Below are 27220 nucleotides of genomic sequence, written 5' to 3'. Positions count from 1 at the left end.
TTAAAAAAAAAAAAAAAAAAAAGAATAGAAAGAAAGTCAGGGAACATGCCTATAATTCCAGCTACTCATGAGGCTGAGGCAGGAGGATTGCAAGTTCAAGGCCAGGCAGAGCAACATAGTGAGATCTCATGTCAACAAAAAAAAGAGAAAAGTAATGATGCATGCATGTAATCCTAGCTACTTGGGAGGTTGAGGTAAAAAGATCCCAAGTTTTGAGGCCAGTCTCAGCAACACAGTGAGACCCTGTCACAAAATAAAATTAAAAAGCAGCCAGGACTGTACTCAGAGGTAGAGTGCTTGCCTAGACCCCAAAACCACCAAAAATGAAAACAAAAATGAAAAAGAAAGAACAAAAGATATATATAGGATGTATCACCAGCAAAACTTCCCTGAGGGAAACAGTCCTTTAAGCAAAGGGAAAAGAATATCAAATGAAAGTTTGAAGATACAGGAAGAAATACAGAACAAGAGACAGAAAATGTATGGGTAAATCTTAATGAATACAGACAGCAAGAAGCAACCTAAGGGCTGGGGATGTGGCTCAAGCAGTAGCGCGCTTGCCTGGCATGCGTGCGGCCCGGGTTCGATCCTCAGCACCACATACAAACAAAGATGTTGTGCCTGCCGAAAACTAAAAAATAATATTAAAAAATTCATTCTCTCTCTCTCTCTCTCTCTCTCTCTCTCTCTCTCTCTCCACTCTCTCTTTAAAAAAAAAAAAAAAAAGAAGCAACCTAAATGAATATTTATAGTATAAATGAAAAATAAGCCAGGTGTGCTGGCATGTGCTTGTAATCCAAGCAACTTGGGAGGCTGAGGCAGGAGGATTCCAAATTTGAGGGCAGCCTCAGCAACTAAACAAGGCACTAAGAAATTCAGTGAGACCCTGTCTCAAAATTTAAATGGGTTGTAGCTCAGTAGTAGAGTGCTTGCCTAGCACGTCTGAGGCACTGAGTTTGATTCTTAGCACCACATAACAATAAAGAAATAAAAAAAGGTTTGTGTCCATCTATAACTACAAAAGAAAAAAATAGACCTAAAAACTTAAAAAAAAATTTTTTTAATGAAAAATAAGGACTGGGGATGTAGCTTAGCATTATAAAGAGCCTGGGTTCAATCCCCAGCACCAAGAAGAGGGGGGAAAAAAAAGCAATTAGTTAAATACAAAACATATACACAATAGCATCAACCAATCTAAAAGTTGATTCTTTGAAAAGACTAATAAAACCCTGCAAGATGGGCTGGGGAAGCGCAGTGGTAGAGCATGCGCTTGGCATATTCAAGACCCTTGGTTTGATTCCTTGCATCAGAAAAACCCAAAACCCCTGCATAAGTGATCTAGGGAAATAAAGAACAAATAACCAATATCAAAAATGAAAAAGGAATATTACTACAGAATAAAATGATTGTTAGCAGAAATATTATGCATAAATTTATGCCCATCAATTTCAATATTCAGGTAAAATTAACAGTGAGAGAAACACTTTTTACAAAAAGAACTAGGAAATTTAAATAGTTCTCAATTAAAGAAATTGAAAGCCTATCCGTGACAAAAACTCCAGGCCCAGATGGTTTCACCAGCATATTATACAAAGTATCTAAAGAAGAAAAAAAGTACCAATCTTATACAAACTGTTAAAGAACATGAAAGATGGCACATTCCAACTCATTTTATGAGACCAACACAACTTTGATACCAAAAGTTAACAAGGATATTATGAGAAAGGACAATTACAGGCCATTTCAACTAATGAGGACAGATGCAAATACACTAAACCAAATGTTAACAAGTCTAATTCAGCAATATATAAAAAGAACATGGCAAAACTGGGCATATTTTAGGAATCTCAAGTTGATTTGATATTTGAAAATCAATCACTGTAATCACTTACCACATAAGGAGAATGAAGGCAAAAAATCATACGACAGTTGCTCAACAGATGCAGAGCATGCATTTGATAAAATCTAACATTGACTCACAAATAAGAAAAAAATTCAGGAAACTAGGAACAAAAAGATAATTTCTTCCATTCATAATGAATTTGGATTTTAAAACTACAGCAATAAGCATACTTTCTGATAAAATGGTGTTCTATTTCCCCATGAGATTGTGAATGCCTGCTATCACTGATGCAGACCTGAAGAGAAAAAGAAAGTACAAAGCTAAAAAGAGATATAAAGCTGTCAGTATTTGTGAATGATATAAACATTTCCACAGAAATTTCAAAAGAATCAACATAAAAAATATCAGAATTCACTACTGAGTTAAGAAAAATCACTAAAGAAAAGGTTAAAAAAATCAACCATATTTCTCTATCTTTAATCAACCATATTTCTCTATCTTTAAGAACAAATTACTCTGGGGGAGGGGGGATAGTAGAGGATAGGAAAGGCAGCAGAATACAACAGACACCAGAATGGCAATATGTAAATCAATGGTTGTGCAACTGATGTGATTCTGCAATCTGTATATGGGGTAAAAATGGAGTTCATATCCCACTTGAATCAAAGTGTGAAATATAATATATCAAGAACTATGTAATGTTTTGAACAACCTACAATAAAAATTAATTAAAAAAAAAAAAAAAAGAACAAATTACTAGATACTATAATGATGTTGAGAAAATCCCCACTGGGTCATCTGGAGGTCTTGATCACTGTACCTCGAAATATTAATTCATTTGCTGGATATCAAGTATCTACAATATCCTACATCATAAAAACAGCATATAAGAAATAAGGAAGCCCAAATCTCCATCATGTCAGATTAGGCCTCAACTTCTTTAATGAGACTCCTATAACGCAAGAATTAAAACCAAGAATCAATAAATGGGATGGATTCAAACTAAAAAGCTTCTTCACAGCAAAAGAAACAGGGAGATGAATAGAGAGCCTACAGAATGGGAGCAAATCTTTACCACAAGCACACCAGATACAGCACTAATCTCTAGGATATATAATGCAATCAAAAACCTTAACACCAAAATAACAAATAACCCAATCAATAAATGGGCCAAGAAACTGAATAGACATTTCTCAGAAGAGGATATACAATCAATCAACAAATATATGAAAAAATGTTCAGCATCTCTAGCAATTAGAGAAATGCAAATCAAAATTAAGATTTCCTCTCACTCCAGTCAGAATGGCAGCTATTATGAAGACAAACAACAATAAGTGTTGGCAAGGATGTGGGGAAAAAGGCACACTCATACATTACTGGTGGGACTGCAAGGTGCAGCTAACCTAGAAAGCACTATGGAGATTCCTTGGAAAACTTGGAATGGAACCACCATTTGACCCAGCTATCTCCCTCCTCAGTTTATACCCAAAGGAATTAAAAACAGCATACTACAGTGACACAGCCATATCAATACTTATAGCAGCACAATTCACAATAACTAAATTGTGGAACCAACCCAGGTGCCCTTCAGTAGATGAATAGGGAAACTTTGATATATACACAATGGAACATCACTCAGCATTAAAAGAGAATAAAATCATGGCATTTGCAGGTAAATGGATGGAGTTGAAGAACATAATGCTAAGTGAAGTAAGCCAATCCCAAAAAACCAAAGGCCGAATGTTTTCTTTGATATGAGGATGCTGACTGATAATGGTGATGAGGCAGGGCGGGAGGGAGCATGAGAGGAATGGAAGAACTTTAGATAGGACAAAGGGGAGGGAGGGGGTAAGGGGGTAGGAATGATGGTGGAATGATGGTGAAATTGCATTCTGCCATCATTTATAACAAGCTAGAATAAATAAGTAATTTAATAAAAAAAGAAATAAGGAATGTCTTCATATATTGTTATTTTGTCTGAAATATAATACATAAATGACATTTTAATTTTTCAATTTTATTACTTAATTATGTTAATATTTTAAGTGAAAAAAGCAAGAAGAGAAGAGCATTTAATTGGGTCTGTGATCTCAGAGACTCAGGAAGCTGAGGCAGGAGAATCACAGTTCAAGGCCAGCCTTAACATCTTAGCTAGACCCTGTCTAAAAAAAAAAAAAAAAATGTTTTTAAAGGGCTGAGATGTAGCTCAGTAGTACAGTGCTGCTGAATTCAACATCAGTACCAAAAATAAAAGAAAATAATATTTATAGGAAGCTTCTATTTACCTAAGAAAAGGAAAGGGATATGTGTATATGACAATATCTGTTCACTTTTTAAAAAAGCAATAAAGGTAATAATACATAAACTCTTTTAAAAGATGATTAATGATAGAGGAGAGGAAGAGAACAAGATAAAAGGGAACAGAGCTTACCTGGGTGCAGAGGTACATACCTGTAATCCCAGTGACTCGGGATGCCGAGGCATGAGGATCACAAGTTCAAAGCCAGCCTCATCAACTAAGCGAGACCCTAAGCAACTTAAGTAAACTCTATCTCAAAATAAAAAGGAATGGGGATGTGATTCAGTGGTTAAGCACCCCTGTGTTCAATCCCCAATACCGATATAAGAGAGAGAGAGAGAGAGAGAGAGAAGAGAGAGAGGGAGAGGGAGAGGGAGAGGGAGAGAGAGAGAGAGAGAAGGGAACAGAGGTTAAAAAAAATAACTAGGAACTGGTAAGACTTTGTCTTATTGCTTTTAATTTAGAACTATATAATACTTTTAGATAATTTTAAAAGAAAAATATTAAAAAGCAGTCCCTAAAAAAATAGAGGAAATAATTTAAGTGTGTATTGCATTGATGACAAACTACATGGGAATTAATCCAAAATTACTTTAAAACATGATTTGGTTCTATATCTCTACAGGGAGACTCTCTACAGACAAAATGACTACAGAAAATCTTGAACCACTTGCAGAATAGGATCATTGTTAGTAATGTTACTGTTGATATGCTGAGATTATTATTTATGTATTTAGGTAGAGAAAATAATTAGTCATATTATCATCATTGGAAAATAATGTTTTTCAACAAGGAAAAATTTAAAATGGATAAAAAAAAATACTTATCAGCAACAAAAGGTAGCTGGTAACTAGAAATAAATATAATGCAGATATATAAGACCTCATTAAAGAAAATAGTAAAATACTGACAAATAAAGAAGACTTCTGGAAAATTAAAAATACACTGTTTATATTGTACTAGAAACCTCAAAATTATAAAGATATTAACTCTCCAATTTATATATTTAGCGTAATAACAATCAAATTCCCAAATATTTGTTTGTAGAAATGGACAATTCTACAACGTATAAGTAAATGCAAAGAGTGAACAGCAGCTAAGTTTAGTGGTAGAGCACTTGCCTGGCACGTTGCAGGCCATGGCTTCAACACCTGGCCCCACACTCAATCAATCAATCAATAATACTTATGAATAAAATTAAAATAATGTGATAAAATACATATAAACAAAGTCAGTTCAATAGACAGTTAAGGAAAGCACATGGATAAACATATCACCTGGGAAAGAGATTCCTAAAAAGACATGGTTGTGGGCTGAATTGTGTCTCCCAATAAGATACGTTGGAGTCCTCATCCCTGATTCCTATGAATGTGACTGATTTGGAAATAGGGGTTTTGCAGATGTAGTTGAAGTGTAAAGTGACATGAAGAAATACTTTTCATCCAATATGACTGCTGTCCTCATAAGAAAAGAGACAGACACATAGAGAAAAGAAAGCCACGTGAAAATACACACAGAGGGAAGACAGCCGTGACAAGATGCGAGCGCAGACTGGAATTATGCACCTGCAAGCCAAAGAACACCAAGGACTGTTAGCAAATACCAGAAGTTCAGAGAAAGGCATGAACAGATTCTCCTTCTGAGCCCTTAGGATGGAACCAGTTCTCCAACATCTTAATTTTGGACTCTGGCACCTAAACTGTGAGAGTATAAATTTCTCTTATTTTAACTTACCCCAACTGTCATTTCTCATTTTAGCTTTAATTAGCATTTCTTTTCTGACTAATAAGGTTCGGTGTCCTTTTCTCTGTTATAGTGGGTCTAGGAAACTAATACTTAGACATATAAAGTCCTAACAGGGATGACAAGACAGAAAAATAGGCAAAATGGAAATAAGTGAGGACAACTGTTTTATGACTTGGTTTACTAAACACAGAAAATTTAGCAAATTATTGACCTGTCTTATTGACACTTTCTTTTTATAGGAAGTCTTTCAACAAAGCATCAAGAGAAACCGCTACTCTGGATTTAATTCTGAGCAAGAGATTTGCAAGATGCAAGTTTCAAAGAAATCCAGAGAGAAAATGATATATCTGTATTACTTAATGTTAGTCCTTAGGTCAAACACCATTTTGAAAATCAGCACCTGCCCACCGAGGCATGACCTTCTCATTAGGCCCACACCCCAAAAGTCCCTAACTACTGAAACCACAACAAAGACACAAAGTAACACCAACAAGTTACAATCACAAGACCAGATGAGTTATTTTTTAGCTACTCCATTGTACATGACTATACAATTAAGAATTTTTTCCCAGCAGTCTGCTGCACCTTATAGAGGGCAGCCTGGCATATATTCTGTCAATAAACCTTTGCTGGACTCAGAGATGCATCTCTTGCGGATATTTGTGCCAGCTACCCTAACACTTTTATTGTATTTCCTATATTACCAGAAAATAAACAAAGTCATAGTGGACACGGGAAGAGCACTAAAGAGAGAAGCCCACACATTCCTGTCCTAACCTTTTCTAGTAATTTTAGATAACACTTCCAGTCAACCCACCAAAAGAAACAATTTAAACCTGTCCTACCAACTCAAATAACTGTAGTAAAAATTAAAATGAGATTATCAGGTATGAAAGAAACTTGAAAACACTACCTAATGTTTATCTCTACCATTATTAGTCTATAGTTAGTGGTGTTTTAAAACAATAAGGAATGTTTCTATGATTAAACTTACAAGGGAAACAGGCTGACAAAAATATGTTAAGTACACAGGAAATTAAATAAAAATATAATGCAAAATTCATTCCGATAAAGAAAAGAAACATTTACAGAAAACATAAGCTAAGAAAGAGATCATTTTCTGGCAGTGATCAAGAATACAAACTGTGGAAAATAAGAGAGAGAATAGAGTCGGGGGGGATCAGACATAAATATATAGGGAAGATGAGTGGAATAAAGGAGGTGGATGAGAGGGAGGGAGGAAAAGGGGAAGAAATATGGACTGAATCAAACAAAATCATGTTCTATGCATATGTAAATGTACCAAAGGGAAATTCACCTTTGTCCCAATTAAAAGTAAATAAAGGGGCCTGGGGTTGTGGCTGAGTAGTAGAGTGCTTGCCTACCACATGTGAGGCACTGGATTCAATTCTCAGCACCGCATACAAATAAAGAAATAAAAATAAAGGTCCTCAACAACTTTAAAAAAAAATTAAAAATAAATAAATAAATAAAGTGGGGCTAAGGCTGCAGCTCAGTGGTAGAGCACTTACCTCACACGTGTGAGGCACTGGGTTCCATCCTCAGCAGCACATAAAAATAAATAAATAAATGTATTTTGTCTATCTACAGCTGAAAAAATATTAAAAATACGTAAATAAATAAAGGAACAAAAGGAAGATCAGTATAGTACAGGAGAGAGAAGGCAAGGAACAAGGGGGATGGGGATTAAAATCAAATTTTTTGCATGTATGATTTTGTCAAAATGAACCCAACTACTATGAATAATTATAACTCTCTAATAAAAAAATAATAAATAATGGAGAGGATATGGAGAAAAAGGAACACTTTCACACTGTTTGTGAAATTGTAAATTAGTACAACCACTATGGAAATCAGTATGGAGGTTCCTCAAAAGACACTTAAGTATGGAACCACCATATGACCCAGCCACACCACTTCTCGGTATTTACTCTAAAGAATTAAAGTCATCATACTACAGTGATACTGCACACCCATGTTTACAGCAGCATAATTCAAACTACCCAAGCCTAAGCATCCATCAACAGATGAAAGGATAAAGAAAATGTAGTATATACACACACTGTGTATACATACAATGAAATTTTATTTGGCCATAAAGAAAAATCAAATTGTGACATTTGCAGGAAAATGGATGGAACTTGAAACCTAGACAAAATAAGCCAATCTCAAAAGGGTCAAAAGTTGTATGTTTTCTCTCATATGTGGAAGCTAGACAGAAAAAAGGAAAAGAAAGGTGGGGGATGTGTCTCATGAAAATCAGAGATGAGTAGTGGAAAGGGACAGGGGAAGGAAGAGGGGAGGGAAAGGGAAAATTCTGGGGAATGATATTGGCTAAATCATAGTATTACATTGTGTGCATCTACGAAATTGTAACAACAAATCCCATCATTATGTGCAACTACAACGCACCAATTTTTAAAATGTGGTAAAAGAAAAGACTCCTCGCCAAAAAAGGAAAGAGGTCATTTTCTTATGACTTTAAGAATTTTAGAAAGACATATAAAGAGATGGGATGGCCATATAATTACACATGAACATAGAGTATCACATGTATTTTCTTAGTTGTAAAAATTTAATTCTAGCAATATCTATTTAATAAGGCTATCAAACAATAAACTGAACTCTAATGGATGCAAAATTGTCCTATAAATTATATGTATTCTTAAACTATTAGAAAATTGTCATGAACATGCTCAAAAATAGAACATAAACTAAAAAATACCGAATACCAAAACATGGTGTGTGGGGTGGGGGTCACAGATTTGCCATATTTGGTGTAAAAGGAACAAGAAGCTATGCTTGGTGCAGATGGTATTCCTATAATATGAACAAATGACAGAGCTCCAAAAGCTGGTCGTTTCAGTATAAAAATCTTCGTGCATTAAGGAGAGCATAAAATTATCATGAATTATGTATATAAATCATTTTCTAAAAACAAAATGTTATTAAAATAAATTATATGTTAAAATAAGTAGAAGAGAAGTTCATGGTTACCAAACTTCTCACTGATCAACGCATAAAGAAACTGTGGCTTGGGTGTAGCTCAAGGGTAGAGCATCGACTTAACATGGGCAAAGCCTTGGGTTTGATCCTCAGTGCACACACACAAAAAGTACAAGGAAACTGACTAAGACCATAAGGGCTAAAACAGTTTAAGAAGCCAAAGGAATTAGGACATGGCACAGCAGTGATGAACAGCCAGAAGGCCATAAAATGTTGTCCAAGACACTATGAAGATATCATTCTGCCTACCAAATATGGAAAAAAGATGTGTCTATCTAACACAAAAATATGCAAATTCCAGTACTAATTCCACTGAGACACAGTACAACTAACAGAAAGCTCTGCAGTAAAAAGAGTGAAAGAAGGGCAGGAAGAAAGATGAAAGCACAGAGTCAGGCAAGAGCTAGAGAGACCACACGACCCCACTTACTGCCTCCTGCACTTCTCTCCGCCAGTCCACCAGGATGCTCTAGGGGTCTGGTCCCTACTGACGTAGGAGACAGGAGACGGAGCTGTGATCAGGGCAAGGTGTGTCAGGGGAAGGAAAAAATTCTCTACTGAGAGTAAACACGTGTGCATTTATCTGCTGTACCCAGGACCAGAAAGGAAAGCCAAAGGGCAAGAGAAAGAGGACAAGAGAGATTTTAATTAATGAGGAAAGATGTAAATGTGTAAAATATTTTTTCTTTTGCTTAACTAATTGAAATAAGGATTAAATCATTCTGATGTATAAAAGTAACAGCAAAGCAAAGCAAACAGTGTATGAAGATTCAGAGGGTACATGAAGGCATGAAGTAGAAGAAATGGGAAAACGCAGAAAACCATTTATGAAAATTTATTCCTCCAACTTTTTTTTTCCACTTTTTTTGGATCATGGTAAAATACAAATATTAAAAACTTACCATCTTAATCAAGTGTACAGTTCAATGATTTTATTAAATATATTCAAAATGCTGTGCAATCATCACCACCATCAATATCCATAACTCTCTTCATCTTGTAAAACTGAAATTCTGTACCCATGAAATAACGACTTCCCATTCCCCCCTCACACCAGTCCCTGGCACCCACCATTCCACTTTCTGTCTCTACACTTCTGCTGCTCTCAAGTACCTCATATAACTAGAACCATACAGCATTTGTCTTTTTGTGAGTGCCCTATTTCACGAGGCATAATGTTCTCAGGGTTCCTCCATGCAGCAGCACATATCAGAATTCCCTTCCTTTTTAAGGCTGAAAAACCTGCCATTATATGCACTACCATATTCTTTTTTTTTTTTTTTTTTTTTTGGTGAGGTGGGTTACCAGGAGTTGAATTCAGGGGCACTCAACCACCGAGCCACATCCCCAGGCCTATGTTGTATTTTATTTAGAGACAGCATCTCACTGAGCTGCTTAGTGCCTCGCAGCTGCTGAGGCTGGCTTTGAACTTTCAATCCTCCTGGCTCCTAAGCCGCTGGGATTACAGATGTGTGCCATCACACCCAGCTGCACATACCATATTCTTCATGTCCATTTGTCAATGGACACTTAAGTTGCTTCCACATTTTAGCTGCTGTAAATAATGCTGCTATGCACAAAGGCTTACAACAAGACCCTACTTTCAATTCTTTGGGGTGTGTACTAGAAGTGGAATTACTGGTTCATATGGAAATTCTGTTTTTAAGCCTATCATACTGTTTTCCACAGTAGCTTTACCATTTTACATTTCCAAAATGAGGCACAAAGAGTTCCAAATTTTCCATATCTTCACCAATGCTCATTTTTCTGTTTGTTGCTTGTTTGTAATAACCATCTGAATGGGTGTACAGTAGCATCTCATTGTGTTTTATTTTTTTAATTCTTTTTAATTGTCAATGGACCTTTTAATCTTATTTATTTATATGTGGTGCTGAGAATCGAACCCAGTGCCTCACACATGCTAGGCAAGCGCTCTACCACTGAGCCACAACCCCAGTCCTCACTGCAGTTTTGATTTGCATTTCTATAATAATGAGTAATATGGAACATCTTTCTTGCTTCTTAGCCATATGTAGATCTTCTTTGCAGGAAATTCTATACTATGACTCTATTTTTATGTAGCAACAAGATACTCATATAATAGAATTTTAAAAATAACTAGTTTGCAGGTCAGGGTAAAGCATGCCTATAATCCTAGCTACTTTAGAGGCTGAGGCAGGCAGATCATAAGTTTGAGGCCAACCTGGGCAATTTAAAAATTTAATAAAAAAATAAAACCAGGCACGGTGGCACATGCCTGTAATTCAAGTGACTTGGGAGGCCAAGGCAAGAGGTTTGTAAGTTAGAGGCCAGCCAAAGCAATTTATCGAGGCCCTCAGCAGCTTAGAAAGATCCTGACTCAAAATAAAAAGTATAAATAAAGGACTGGGGATGTAGTTCAGTGGTGGAACACCCCTGGGCTCAATCCCCACTCACATACATACACACACACACACACACACACACACACACACGTATAATCTAAATCAAATTAAATATATAGGATTTAATTACTCTGAATTTTTTTTTTCCTCAGATAAATCAAATAGCCTTGTGTTCTGCAGATTGCAGGCCTCTTTTCCAAATATTTTCAATTTCCTTGGCTCTCATAAAATGCACTCTCATTCTTTCTTACTTTCATGATACTTACTACTTCTTTCATTGGCAAAAAACAGAAAGAATGTCCTAAGAACTCCAGGCTTGAAGTTATAAGCTGCTCCCTGCTTCCACCAAAGCACATACTACAGTATGCTCCGTTATGATCTGATTAGGAAAAAAACAAACAAACTCAAAATCAAAACTCTTTAATCAAGATGGAGAGCTGAGGTCTAGTTAAGTAGTTATCTAAAAGGTATAAAGATAAAAGACACATGCAAGGTGTATTTATGAAACTGAGGGGCCTAGATACACAAAATACACAAAATGGAAGAAGACATCAAAAATATGAATCCTGGAGAAAATCTTACTGTGAATCCTACTGTGAGAAAGCAGAACCTGAAGTAGCCTATTGCTAACAAATCATTAAAACTGTTTCCAGGAGAGAATCCACAGAGGCTGTAGTCAAATATCAAGTAATTCAATGTGTGTATGTGTATGTGTATGTGTGTGAGAGAGAGAGAGAGAAAGAGATGAGGTCTCTCTATGTTGCCCAGGCAGGTCTCAATCTCCAGAACTCAAGCAATTCTCCTGCCTCATTCCTGAGAACAGGATTATAGGTGTATGCCACCAAGCTAGTTTTCATGTTCATTTTAAGTATCCAATGTGCTGGGGGTGCTAAAGCACCTGTCTAGCACATGCAAGGTCCTGGGTTTGATCCTCCAACACACACACACACAAAAAGCCATTGATTTATAACATGAAAATTCAAAGAGAGAAAAAATGTACAGGCAAGAGCCTCAGTTAATAACCAAGCAAGAAGACATTTCTCCTATTCAGCATGTAAAGAAGTACAGGCCACATAAATGTTTAATTCTTAATTACATACAAAGATAAGAACAGTCCCAGCCCAAGATCTGTGTATGTAATTTGACTAAAGAAAATATGAAAATAATTTGGGGCCACCCCATACCAATATCTCAGCATTCAATGAGAGAAGGCTAATAGTTGTGAAAATGTTAGCTTACACCTAATGTGTACTAAGCAGAAAAAAACAATAACCCACCAAAAGATAGTTATGATCTACACTGTGCAAATCTTGCTTTCTTAAGTTACATTTGTCTGCAACAAGCCAGGAGCAAAAAAGATTAATCCCAAGGACTCAAGGACTCAAGAGATTAAGGTAGAAGGATCACAAGTTCGATGCCAGCCAGGACAACTTTATGAGCTCCTGTCTCAAAATAAAATAAAGGGCTGGGACTTTAGGCCAGGGGAGAATACAGGCCCTAGTATGCTCAAGGCCCTGGGGTCAATCCCTAGCACTCCATTATCATGGGGTGGCCAGCACCTCGCCAGGGAACTTTTGCCTGCTCAGAGTGATAAGCCTCCAAAGAACAAAGTCTGAAATAATTAGTAAAGAACAAAAAGAGAGAATCAGAATTATAGTTTTAAAGGATGGAGCACCTGATAGGTCCAGCCCACACAAAAGCTGGAGCTGAACAACTAGAAAATGGCTTCAGTGATTTATTTAAGGGAGCACATCAAAGGCAGGAATAAGATTCAGGGGTAAATTCTTGCTTCATGTCTTGCAGTCAACAGGTTTATTGGCATTTTGGCAGGTCACACCCATCTCTGAGAGGCTCTGAGATTACCGCAGGTCACCCCCATCTCCGGTGCTGTTTAGGACCTTTTTGAACAGATCTTACCCTCCAGGATTGCCAGGAGAAGTCCCCAATACCAGACTTTTCCACTTACTGGCTACAATGTACAGTTCCAATATGGCTACAGGTATAGTTCCCTGCCCACACAACAATTTATAATGTGGGCTGGGGTTGTGGCTCAATGGCAGAGCCTCGCCTAGCATGTGGGAAGCACTGGGTTCAATCCTCAGCACCACACAAAAATAAATAAATAAAATAGAAGTATTGTATCTTCTACAATTAAAAATATTTTTTAAAAAGGAATTCATAAGAGGCTGGGGCTATGGGTCAGCAGTAGAGCGCTTGCCTAGCACATGCAAGGCCCTGGGTTCCATCCTCAGCACCACGTAAAAATAATTAAAATAAAGGTATTGTGTTCAACTACAACTAAAAAATAAATATATAAGAAAATAAAAAGAGGGGGGATAGTTGAGGATAGGAAAGGCAGCAGAATACAACAGACACCAGAATGGCAATATGTAAATCAATGGTTCTGCAACTGATGTGATTCTGCAATCTGTATATGGGGTAAAATGGGAGCTCATATCCCACTTGAATCAAAGTGTGAAATATGATATATCAAGAACTATGTAATGTTTTGAACAACCTACAATAAAAATTAATTAAAAAAAAAAAAAGAAAAGAAAAACAAGTAGATGGGGTAGAGAGAGATGAGGGGAGGGGGGATAGGAAGGGGATAGGAAGGGCAGCAGAATACAACAGACACTAGTATGGCAGTATGTATAAACGTGGCTGTATAACCAATATGATCCTGTAATCTGTACACGTGGGAAAAATAAGAATTCATACCCCATTTGAATCAAATGTATGATATATGATATGTCAAGATCATTGTAATGTTTTAAGCAACTAATAAAAAAAAAAAAAGAAAAAAAAAAGATGCCCAATGTGTGGGGGCTGTAGCTCAGTGATAGAGCACTTGCTCTGTGCATGTAAGGCCCTAAGTTTGGTCCCTAGCACCACATAAAAATTTAAAAAAATAAATAAATAAAATAAAATACAAGTATCAACTAAACACTACAACTAAAAAAATTTTTAAAAAGGAATTCATAATGTGAGAGGATCACAACTTTCATTATTCTTTGCCTTGATATTGAATACATTTCTTTTAATTTAGTAAGTTAAAATAAGATCATGAGGCACACACTGGATTTGAATCCTGAAGACACAAAGTCCCAATAGTAGTGTTTAGGCCTAGCATGTGCATGGCCTGGGACTTGATCTCCAACACACACACACACACACACACACACACACGCACACACACACACACACACGCGCGCGCGCGCGCGCACACACACACACACACACACACACACACTCATACACACTTTTTTTGGGTCTGTTTTCCCCAAAGCCACATAGCTCAAAATTCAACCTAACTTTAGTTCCCTCATTTGTAAACAAAGGATAATGAACACTTCTGCATCTCACCAGACTAGTGTGATAAGTTCTATTCAAATGTAATTAATTTTTTCTTATCAAGATGTCAAATAAGGGCTGGAGATGTGGCTCAAGCAGTAACACGCTCACCTGGCATGCGCGGGGCGCTGGGTTCGATCCTCAGCACCACATAAAAATAAATAAAGAATCTTGTTCTCTTCTATGCATGTGTTAGAGCTAAATGAGCTTAATTTTCTGTTCTACATCAATGGTTATATTGTAAATAACTGCTAAATGCCAGTAGTACTGATTAACACATCAATCAATACTGAGGCATGATTCCCTCAATATTGCTAGCCCATGTTTTAATACTCAGGCCAGGCTAATGGTATCTGCCAAACCAGTTGGTAAGATGTGGTCCTTGCCTTCAAAAAGGTCCCCACAAGTTAAATAAAGGATGCCTGCAGGGATACTCCTGTTCCTGCTCACAGGCCATTCCTACAGCAAAACAGAAAGCTCAGAGAAACATTGGAAAAGACAAGACCATCGGAGAAAACAGATTAGTAAAAGAAAAATTATGCATTTCATTATTTTACATGGCATATCCAAATAGATTAAAACATTCTAGAAAGAAAATATGAAAAATATTTACGGCGATAGCTTTTGTTTTGGCCTATGTATCATCCATTCTCCTTTCTTTGTAAAATTAGTGATCTTTCATCATGTGCAATCTCATTAGAGAAAAGAAAAATCTGAAAGAAAACGTAATGAGGTGGGTAGGGAGAAAGGAAGAATTAGGAATTGGTAATTGTATGTGTATGAAAATGGATCCAAAAAAAAAGTCTCTATGTTTTATTTTTTTTAATATTTATTTTTTTTAGTTTTGGGCGGACACAACATCTTTGTTTGTATGTGGTGCTGAGGATTGAACCCAGGCCACACACATGCCAGGCGAGCGCACTACCGCTTGAGCCACATCCCCAGCTCAAGTCTCTATGTTTTAGAGACACACACTGAAATAGTGACATTTGAAATGATTTGATGTCTTGGATTTGTTTCAAAATACTCGAGTGGGTGTAGATGTAGATGAAGTTTGGCCATGAATTCATGATTGTTGAAGTTAGGTGATGAATACATGGGAAGTCATTATTCTATTTTGTTTATTTTCTGTAAGTTTAAATTTTTTGTAAAAAAAAAAAAAAAAAAAAAAAAGGTTTTTAGTATGTCTATTCTCTGGTCTCAATTTCATAAAAGCATTTCTCTCTATTCCTCTCTATGTATTCATAGATATCTGGGACAGTGTTTACCCACAGTTAAGGATGGGGCTGGGGATGTGGCTCAAGGGGAGTGGGGATGTGGCTCAAGCGGTAGCACGTTGGCCTGGCATGCATGCGGCCCGGGTTCGATCCTCAGCACCACACACAAACAAAGATGTTGTGTCCGCCAAAAACTAAAAAATAAATATTAAAAAATTCTCTCTCTCTCTCTCTCTCTTTAAAAAAAAAAAAAAGGATGGATATTTCTGGGTGGTTAGAGTAAGTAGAGTTTCATCTTTGAACTCTCTACACTATTCAAATTCAAAATAATGATTGTGTATTGTTTTCCCAAAATAATATGGTGATGTTTCTTAAACCAAAAATCTGATAAAGATTAATATAGGTCAATTCTGATTGGTAGAAATACAGATGATTATATGTATATATTTTGGTACAGGGGATTAAACCCAGGGGCACTTGACCACTGACCTCTGTCCCCAGCACCTTTCATTTTTTATTTTGAGACAGGGCTTCCTAAGTTGTTTAGAGCCTCACTAAGTTACTAAGGGTGGCCTTGAACTTGCTATCTCCTGCCTCAGCCTCCCAAATTGCTGGGATTATAGGGATATGCCATGTTGGTTGATTATATTCTGTTTGTTTTAATTTAAAGAAATAACAAAGTACTTGTGAAACTTCAACATAGGGTTTCTTGACACTGGCACCATGGACCTTTTGGGCTATATAATTCTTTGTTTGTGGGTGGGGGCGTTGTCTGGTGTATTGTAGGGTATTAACAGCATTCTTGAACTCTACCCACTAGATGCCCATAGCACCACAACCACTCCATCTATTGTGATAACTAAAACTGTCTCCTGATATGGCCAAACGAGAGAGGCACTTTCAAATTAAACTGAGAAATCCAAATACTCCTTTATAATGGATCCCTCCCATTAATAAGTAATGCTCTATCCAAGCATTCTTGAACACTACAAAACATAAATCTCCCACTCCTTACATCGATTCTGCATTTCTGATAACAATTTTCAACAGGATATCTTTTTTTATTCTTAATTTTGTTACTAATAGTATATACTTAGTTCAGACAACCCAAGTAAATAAGTCAATTTTGCTGCTGCAAATTTAATGATTCAGTAAACATTATGCTGCCTCTAACACTTCTCTTCTTTTAATTCATTTGGGAAACATGAAACTACAATCCCAAAGCTATATTTAGTACTATAACCTTTGAGAACATGGGAGAAAGCAGGAAAAGGTTATATAATTCAATTTTCTTAAAATTGTTCTAACTCAACTTTTGGTCAAATTAAATAGTCAAAAAGCATGCCCCAAAGCATGCAAAGATGAAAAGTATAAAGGATACAATTATCATCTAGCTTCTTACCACTCAAAATGAGATACACAGACCGGCAGCAGTGGCATCACCCCAGTATGTAACAGAAAAAAGAATCTCAGCCCCACCCCAGACCTACTAAATCAGAATCTGCATTTTAACAAGTTCTCCAGATCATCTGTATGCATATTAAGTTTAAAAAGCAGAAGCTGGGGTTGTGGCTCAGTGGTAGAGTACTTGCCTAGCTAGCATGCCTGAGGCACTGAGTTCAATCCCTGGCACCACATAAAAATAAACAAATAAAATAAAGGTACTGTGTCCATCTACAACTAAAAAAATATTTAAAAAAAAAAAAAAAACAGTTTGAAAAGCAGTGACTCTAGCTGTTTCTATATTGCTTGAAGCTGTAGATCAGTGGGCTATATTCTTGTAATATAAAGAAAAAGTTTCTTCTACTTAGGAAGATTAAATGAAAACTATAGGATTACAAAATAATCACACGGTAAAAGAAAAACTAATGAAATTCACTTTCTCTCTCATCCCAAAAACCTATCTATAATCTTATCAAGCCAATTTCAAAAGTAAGACAGATATCTTGTTTTTTCACTTTTATTTCTTTTGTAGTGCTGAGGATCAAACTCCAGTTCTCATGTATTCTAAGCAAGCACTCTACCACTGAATCCCAGCCCCCATACTTTTAAATTAGACTGAGAAATCCAAATACTCCTTTATAATGGATCCCTCCCATTAATAAAGAATTAACAGTAAAAAAAAAAAAAAAAAAAGAAAAAGAAAAAAAAGAAAGAAAGAAAAAAAATAATTAAGCATCCTGGTAAAGAGTAAAGCTTATCTGAATAGCATAATGCTATGATTTCTAAATCTGACTGACTATCCCACAATGTTTATTTTTTAAAGATAAAGATTTCTGGGACTTACTTGTCATAGATATGATTCAGAAGGGTTGGAATTCTTTGATGTTTTATTTATTTGATTGATTGTGGTACTGGGGATTGAAACCAGGGGAATTCTACCACTAAATTATATGATCATCAATTTTTGGGGGGGCGGGGGGAGACAGGGTCTCACTAAGTTGCCCAGGCTGGACCTCAAATTTGCAATCCTCCTGCCTAAGCCTCTTGAGCAGCTAGGATTAACAGAATGTATAACTTCACCATGCTGGAATTCTGTATTTTTTAAGTTTTTTCTTAGTTATTTCTGAGGATAAATCACAGTCTTAAAAAAGTTTTTTTTTTAATATTTTTCTTTAGTTGTAGATGAACACAATGACTTTATTTTATTTATTTATTTTTATGTGGTGCTGAGGATCAAACCCAGGGACTCACGCGTGCGTGTGAGGCAGGCATTCTACCACTGAGCCACAGCCCCAGCCCATTAAAAAAAATTTTTTTTAAAAGATACTATTCTTTCTTGTTATTTTGAATATAATGGATAGACATTTAATTTATTTTAAAGAACTAAGGGGCTGGGATTTCTGGCTCCGCAGTAGACCTCAGCATTCCATAAAAATAAATCAACAAAATAAAGGTATTTGTCCATCTACAACTTAAAAAAAAAAAATTTAAAGAACTAAAATGTTAGTGACTACAATAAGGGGCTAATGAGTATTGGGAAACAAAGTTGAGATGAAAGTTAGATCTTATGTTGTATGTATGTATTTGTCTATTTATTTATTTAGAGATAGGTGCTGAGCTGGCCTCAAGCCCCTGGACTCAAACAATCCTCCTGCCTCTGCCTCCTGAGTAATTGGAACTATAGGCATGGACAACTGTGCCCAGCTCTATATCATGTTTTCTTACTTATCCACACCTAGAAAAAAACAGTTAACATAAACATAGTTGGCAATCATGTGGTTGTCTTAAAACAAGTCATTTCTGAGTGTCTACGCTTGAACCCAATGCTAGAATGACTAAAACTATCAACCTCCTTTCGCACAATAGTTTTACACTTAGAAAGATTTCTTTAATGAACAGATATAAACATTGCAGGATTTTATGAAATGTTGGGTAAGTAACACTCTCCTGTGCAAGACAGAATTCCTTTTATAAAAGTATCCAAGAAGGTCTGGGTTTCAAGAAAGGAGAATAAGTAGAAGAGGAAAGAGAAGATGATACCTGGAACAGAAAGAAGGAAGAAAAATATGTTTTTCTCTATACAAGAACTTTAGCAATAGCCTAGCAGGCCATTTCATACATCTGTCTACTGCTTTTCCTTACCAGTGTCACTATGCTAATCTAAGTCAATATCATCTATTTCAGAATCTCTTGACTCATTCTCATCTCCACTCTTGAACCTGAACCCCTATTACAATCTTAACATAGCAGTCAGAATGAGCTTTTTAAAGTTCTCTGAGATAGAGCCATGCAACTCCAATATGAAGGGAAAGCTCAGAAATTATCTGACAGCTGCAATACCTGGACTCAGAAATACTAGCAAGCAACAGGCATAGTGGCCATGCCTGTAATCCCAGTAACTTGGAAGGCTGAGGTAGGAAGACTAAAAGTTCAAGGTCAGCCTCAGCAACTTAGCAAGACCCAATCTAAAAACAAAAAATAAAATTAAAAAGCCTAAGGATGTGACTCAATGGTAGATCACCCTGGGTGTTCAATCCCGAATTAAAAAAAAAAAACAAAAAAACAAGAAAGAAAGAAATAGTATCAACAGCATCCCAACCAGACCTCTCCTCCAGCAGCATGAGTGTGACAGTGATTCCAGATCTTTTGATTCCCTTGGTTCTGCCTGTTTTATAAACAGGATTCTTCAGACTTTCCATTGGTGCTATGAGGTATTTGATAGTCTTCCAAAAAATCCCTTTTCTGGGGTTGGGACTGTAGCTCAGCTGTAGAGCGCCTGCCTTGCAAGTGTGGGGCACTGGGTTCGATCCTCAGCACCACATAAAAATAAGCAAATAAAGATTGTGTCCATCTACAACTAAACAAATATTTTTTAAAAATCCCTTTGCTGCTTATGTTAGCCAGAATTAGGGTCTATAGTTTTCATCCAAACATCCAAAAACTTTTCCTGGAACAACACTGTGCCTTTTTCCCCCCAATGACCTGTCATTTATTACATTTAGCTTTCCAAAATGAGTATATTTAAAAATCTGAAATTCTAAATTCCATTCACATCACCAACATCCTGAAAGAAGCAGCTTTCAAAATGAACAGTTTTATTACCTGATTTAATACAAACCTCCACCTACTCTGTGCATTTGAGCAGCTAAATATGGCTAAAGAAACACACCACAGTCATGCTGACTGGTCTCACTGTTGACCCAGAATGGGCACTCCACTGCTTTCCCTAGCCCACTCACTCTTACTTTCTGGGAGCACTATTTCCACTTTCTCCTTTCTTCAAACAAGTGACATCTCATCCCCATCCTCACTCTTTAGCTGATGGCAACTGTTTTACATTTCACTGAGAAACAGAGGCAATCAGTAAAGATCATCCACATATACCCAGACTCGTTCTAAATTACAAAACAGATATATGATATTATAAATTACATTATATTATAAATTACAAAACCGATATATGATATTATGCCAGGGGTGGTGGCACACACCTGTAACCCAGCTATTCTGGAGGCAGGGGCAGGAGGATTCCAAATTCAAGGCCCCCTGTTTCAAAATAAAAAGAAGTGGGATATAGCTCAGTGCTTGCCTAACATTTACAAGGTCGTAGGTTCAACTCCCAGTATGAGGGGCAAGGGGGATTACTTCTACACACACACAGTTTATACATGGAGATGACCATCAAAATATCCCTTAAAGAAAGAAATTGCTGAGAATGCAGATGACCCTTGTTAGGAACACCTCTGCAGAGCTGCCTGGCCCATGTGGCAGCCCATACCAGGGTCATAGGATCCCCCAGTTTCCCCTTTCTTTCCAGGCCTTAACTAAAAATCAGAGACAGTTTGGGGTACTACTCCCTCACAGGAACTCCCCAACTAACACATTTGGGGAGATTCAGTTGCAAGTTCATCAGAACAAAACACAAGGGTATAAATAGTCCAGCTGTTTCAAGCCAATGCAGGACCACTCTGAAAGGCCACTGCAGCTCCCGCACTCCCTGTGGAGTCATCAAGACTTCTGCTGAGAACCGTGCCGTAGTTCAACTTCTGCCAAATCTTGCTTCTTTCCTATCCCTTCTGCGGCTGTTGAACTTAAGGGCATTCCTTAACATCCTGTACCTCAAATTTTGTCTCCAGTTCTGCTTCCTAGAGACCTAAACCTGTGACACAGTTAAAACAAAAAAATACAGGCTTGTTCTTAAAACTAAAAAAGAAACCATATAACTAAGAAAATGAACATTCCTACAATAGATAGTTCTACAATATGTGTTCTTCCCTAATTGGGAAACAGTTGCATAACGGTCTCCTATTTTTAACTGGACATAAGGTCGACCAGAATAAAAACTATTTTTCCTTCCATCCAAGTGTGAGTATGTAACTAAATTATGGTCAGTGCAATTTAAGCTGAAGTGATGTATGCAGATTCCAAAACTGGTTCTTTGAGAAATTAATATGATCCTTCCCCATTTCTTCTAATGGGAATATGGATATAATTTTGAGCATTCTGGACCACACAGAAGTGGGCAATAACCAAGTGACAGCAGAGCAAAGAAGACAGAAGGAGCCTGGATCTCTGTGGATCCGCCAGACTAACCCTGGATAGCTTGAATTGGATAAGTACATAAGAAAAACTAAACCTTTATTTTGTTTAAATCCCTACAACATGGGTCAACAGACACAATTACTTTTTTTTTTTTTTTTTTAGTTGTCAATGGACCTTTATTTTATTTATTTTTATGTGGTGCTGAGGATCGAACCCAGTGTCTCACACATGCTAGGCAAGTGTTCTACCGCTGAGCTACAACCCCAGCCCCATATACAATTACTTTTGGGGACCTCTACTCACATATCCTGCCCATCCCCAGCTCTCCTTCCTAACATCCAGCACTTGCTGTTCTTGTAAAAGGACTACAGTCCTCCCCCTCAGATGGTATGTAAGCAATTACTGATGGGAAATGGAATATAAAGTCTCCATACTTTTTTTCTCTCTCTTTCTCTGGAGGGGGGTGTGTGGTACTGGGGATCAAACCCAGGGCCTCTCACATGCTCACCAAGTGAGCTACATCTCTAGCCCTTTTACTAATCTTAGTTTGAGTCAGAGTCTGACTCAATTGTCCAGGCTGGCCTCCAACTAGAGATCTTCCTGCCTCAGCCTCCTGCTGCGATTACAGGTGCATGCCACCACACCTGGCTTCTATCTTTCTTTGTTTCCTGACGAGGACCACTCCTAGGTGTAAGCTTCAGAACTCCCCTGAATGACAAAGCCTAAACTGTCCCCTCAGGCTTGACTTGGCCTCCAGCCTCCTTCTCTCCTCCCAGTCTTACTTTCCTCCTCCCTACCAGGATTCCCTGACACTCTTCTAGGAAGTCACTTTCCCACAAATCCTCATTTCAAGTTCTGTCAGGAATCCCACCCTGAGGCAGGTGGTTTCTGTTTCATTTTTAAGGTTCATCACCATTAACAATTGTACAGACTTTTTAATTTGCATATCAAACATAATTTAAAATAAAAATTGTTAAATAAATCGAATGATATAAACTATATAACTTGCCCTTTTCACTTTAAATGTCACAGACCATATACAGTGACAATAAACACAAAAACACACACACACCTCATTATTTTTAAGGATGCACAACTACCTATAATTAAAAACCTAAATAAATATTTATAAACATTTTTGAAGGCTGTGACTGTAGCTCAGTGGTAGAGTATTTACCCAGCATGAGCAAGGCCCTGAGTTCACTCCTCAGCACCACAAAAAAAAAAAAAAAAAACAAGACAAAACTATTATTTGTTTAAAAAAACAACAAACACTTTTGGAAGAGAAAAGTTAAAGAGTTTTAAAAAGAAAGTTCTTTGGTTCACTCCTGTAGTTCTCCTCATCAAGGAGAAAAGAAATATTTTATATATATACACATATATAAAATCTGTGTGTGTCTGTGTGTCTGTGTAGTGACTTCTGGGAACACCAGAAAGCAGCAATGCATATCTATAGATAGGAGTTTAAAGGTCTGAAATATATTAAAATATACATATATATAATCTTCAATATATTAGTATTTAAATATATAAATACTTTTCGAGATAGATAAGATTTGTGTCAAAAATTCAGGATGATAATTGGATACAGTGGCATATATCTGTAATCCCAGTAACTATGGCGACTGAGGGAGGATCTAAATAAAGTTCAAGGCCAGCCTCAGCTACTTAGCAAAACAAAATAAAAGGTGCTAGGGATCAGAGTAGTTTCTAGTTTGTGGAAGTCCCTGATGTGATCCCTAGTACCATCAAAAAAAAAAAATAAAATAAGAAAGAAAAATAAGAAAAGAGAAAGAAAATCAGAATGTTCTTCCTTTGAGTCTTTGATTTAAGGAGGCAGGAAGAAAAGAAAGATTATATATAAGTCTAACTCCTATTAGAACTATGGTATTTCTAAGGAATATTTTTTTATTGTTGGTAAAATAGATTTTGGATATTCCAGAAAGGTATGTTGCCTAAAAAATATACCTACACTTCAAGAAAGAAATTAAACTCTAAGAATTAAAGTAATAGTTAATATAAATAGAAATTTCAATATTTCAACATCAAGAACATAAACTCAGAATATAATTGAAACTATAATAAAAATGATTGGATGGTAAATCTGGATTATAAGTAAAAAGAAGTGACTTAATAAAGTAGTATAATATGCCAGGTTTGGTAGTTCATGCCTGAAATCCCAGCACCTTGGGAGGCTGAGGCAGGAGGATCAAAGCGGGCCTCAAAGTGGGCCTCAGCAACTTAGTGAGGCCTTAAGTAACTTAGTGAGACCCTGTTTCAAAATAAAACAAAAAGGATTCGGGATGTGGCTTAGTAGTTAAACACCCCTGGGTTCAATCCCTGGTACCAAGAGGGGGGAAAAAAGCAGTGTACTATTCATTTTCCACAAAATGTCTATATTGGGGCACAAAAATCAAACAGAAGCCTTCAATCATGAGTGGGAATATTGTTTTAATCTAATTTGTAATGGTTCAAAGTTACACATTAAACATTTTGGAGGGCCAACAACCTGTAATAATTTAAGAATGCTAAAATGAGGCATGGAATCAAGGTGAACACACACTGCTAGAAAACTCAGAAAAGGAGAAGGTCAGATGTGGGGAAAAAACTTCTGTGGTGGCGTATTTCCTATTTGTGTATTGCAAAGGGAAGTCTCCAATCCAGTTATTAAACTTTTACTCTGTCGGAGGTAATAGCTACTGTGTCAAAGGCAATTACACAGGCTAGAACTGGAGACAGAAGAGGTTTGTTGTTGTTGGTTTAGCAGAAGTCTGATAATTCCTGGGTTTGTACAAATGTGCCCTTATCCCTTAATCAGCAAGTGAATGTACATCATCAGACATAAAAACTTTCCCTCCTGTTTCTAGTTCTTCTCAATTGCAAAAATCACCTATTAAATAAATAAGTAAATAAAAAAGAATGATTTCTTTTGATAAATGTGTTCAACACTGTCTTTGATACAAATGTTTTAGGTTTTTTGGGTAGTAGGATTTGAATGCAGGGGTGCTTTACCATTAAACTACATTCCCAGTCCTATTTATTTATTTACTTATTTTATTTGTGGTACCAGGGATTGAACTCAGGGAGACTCAACCACTGAGCCACATCCCCAGCCCTATTTTGTATTTTATTTAGAGACAGGGTCTGATTTGCTTAGCACCTCGCTATTGCTGAGATCAGCTATGAACTCAAGATCCTCCTACCTCAGCCTTCCGAGCCCCTGGGATTACAGGCATGCTCCACAGTGCAGGGAATCCTTTTTATTTTTTGAGACAGAGTCTTGCTAAATTGCCTAGGGCCTCACTAAATTGCTGAGGCTGGCCTTGAATTTGCAATCCTCCGGCCTCAAGTCTCTCAAGGTGCTGGGATTATAGGCAAGTGCCACCACACTAGGCTTAGATCAATTTTTAAAATATATACACAGTGGAATTTTACTCAGCATTAAAAAAGAACAATATATAAATATTAAATATATAAATATAAATAAATAAATATATGGCATTTGCAGGTAAATGGATGGCATTGGAGAAGATAATGCTAAGTGAAGTTAGCCAATCCAAAAAAAAAAAAAGCGGGATGTTTTTTCTGATATAAGGAGGTTGACTCATAGTGGGATAGGGAGGGAGAGCCTGGGAGGATTAGATGAATTCTAGATAGGGAAGAGGGGTGGGAGGGGAAGAAAGGGGGCAAGGGATTTGCAAGCTTGGTGGAATGTGATGGATATCATAATCCAAAGTACATGTATGAAGACTTGAATTAGGTGTCAATATACTTTATATACAAACAGAGATAGGTAAACTTATGGTATATATGTGTATTAAGAATTGTAGCTGGGGATGTGGCTCAAGCGGTAGTGCGCCCGCTTGCCATGCTTGGGGCCCGGGTTCGATCCTCAGCACCACATACAAACAAAGATGCTGTGTCCGCCGAAAACAAAAAGATAAATATTTATATTGGGGCTGGGGATGTGGCTCAAGCGGTAGCGTGCTCACCTGGCATGCGTGCGACCCGGGTTCAATCCTCAACACCACATACAAACAAAGATGTTGTATCCGCCAAAAAATAAAATATTAAAATTAAAAAAAAAAATCCTTTAAAAAAAAAGAATTGTAATGCAAAAAAAGAAAAAAAAGAAACAAAGTACATGTATAAAGGCATGAATTGGCATGAACATACTTTATACAGAGATATGAAAAATTGTGCTCTATATGTGTAATAAGAATTGTAATGCATCCCACTTCTGTCGTGTATTTAAAAAAATAAAATCAATAAAAGATTATATATATATATATATATATATACACACACACACACACACACACACACACACACACAAAATGTATTTTAGTTGTCACTGGATCTTTATTTTATATGTGGTGCTGAGAAAAGAACACCATACCTCACACATCCTAGGCAAGCACTCTACCAGTGAGCCACAACCCCAACCCAGCTTAGATCATTTAAAAAAAAACAGATTTACTTCTAGGAGATTGAGCTAAGATGCAGAGAAGTGACAGTAGTTCCTTGAGGTTTATTTCTGATACTGTAACATTCTTTAAGAATACATATTCAGGGCTGGGGATGTGGCTCAAGCAGTAGCGTGCTCGCCTGGCATGCGCGGGATGCTAGGTTCGATCCTCAGCACTACATAAAAATAAAATAAAAGATGTTGTGTCCACCAAAAACTAAAAAATAAATATTAAAAAAATAATACATATTCATATGTGGAAAAAATATATATGCAGATACTCCTCCAAAGTAAACTAATCACAATGCAACTCCTTCAGAATTGTCTTATGAAAGGAATAACTTTTTCCCCAAATAATAACAAATACATGCCATTTACTTCAAAAGAATTATCAATGATACCTTGGCTTAGGTTCTGTCTGGACTTGAATGTTCCAAATTTGGGGTGAGTAAATAAATACAGGGAAATTATGTGCCTGTTAGTAAGGTATGCTGAATTCTATGAATCTAAGTACTTTATATTCTTCATATGAATGGAGTCATATAACATTTGCCATTTAGGGTCTGGCTTATTTCATTTAATATAACATAGTCAAGGTTTACTCATGTTATTGCATGTGTCAGAATTTCATTACTTTTTACAGCCGAACAATATTCAACTATATGTATATATGTATCTTGTGTATCCATTCATCTATCAACAGACATTTGGGTTGTTTCTACCTTTTGGCTATTGTGAACAATACTTCTATGAACATTGTTAAACATATCTGTTTGAATCCCTGCTTTCATTTGCTGTGGACATAAATCCAGAAGTGGAATTGACAGGTCACATGGTAATTCTATATTTAATTTTTTGAGGAACTGCCATATTCTACTATAAAATTTTAAAGCACAA

The 27220-nt window shown here is 36.7% G+C and overlaps 1 protein-coding gene across 2 annotated transcripts in view; it reads right to left on the bottom strand.

Moving 5' to 3' along the window:
- Positions 1–27220, bottom strand: part of Scai (suppressor of cancer cell invasion) — a 153665-nt gene that overhangs the window by 92369 nt on the left and 34076 nt on the right. The window contains exon 4 of one of the 2 annotated variants that reach the window (XM_076843106.2): positions 2074–2127. The exons of the other annotated variant lie outside the window; for it this stretch is intronic. Coding sequence (XP_076699221.1) covers positions 2074–2127 — 54 coding nt within the window. The remainder of the gene's footprint in view (positions 1–2073; positions 2128–27220) is intronic. 2 annotated transcript variants of the gene reach the window in all.

This window comes from Callospermophilus lateralis, chromosome 2 (genome assembly GCF_048772815.1).
Source record: "Callospermophilus lateralis isolate mCalLat2 chromosome 2, mCalLat2.hap1, whole genome shotgun sequence".
NCBI classification, from domain to species: domain Eukaryota; kingdom Metazoa; phylum Chordata; class Mammalia; order Rodentia; family Sciuridae; genus Callospermophilus; species Callospermophilus lateralis.
The sequence above is the reverse complement of the archived record's forward strand: the minus strand, read 5'-3'. Positions and strand labels throughout refer to the sequence as shown.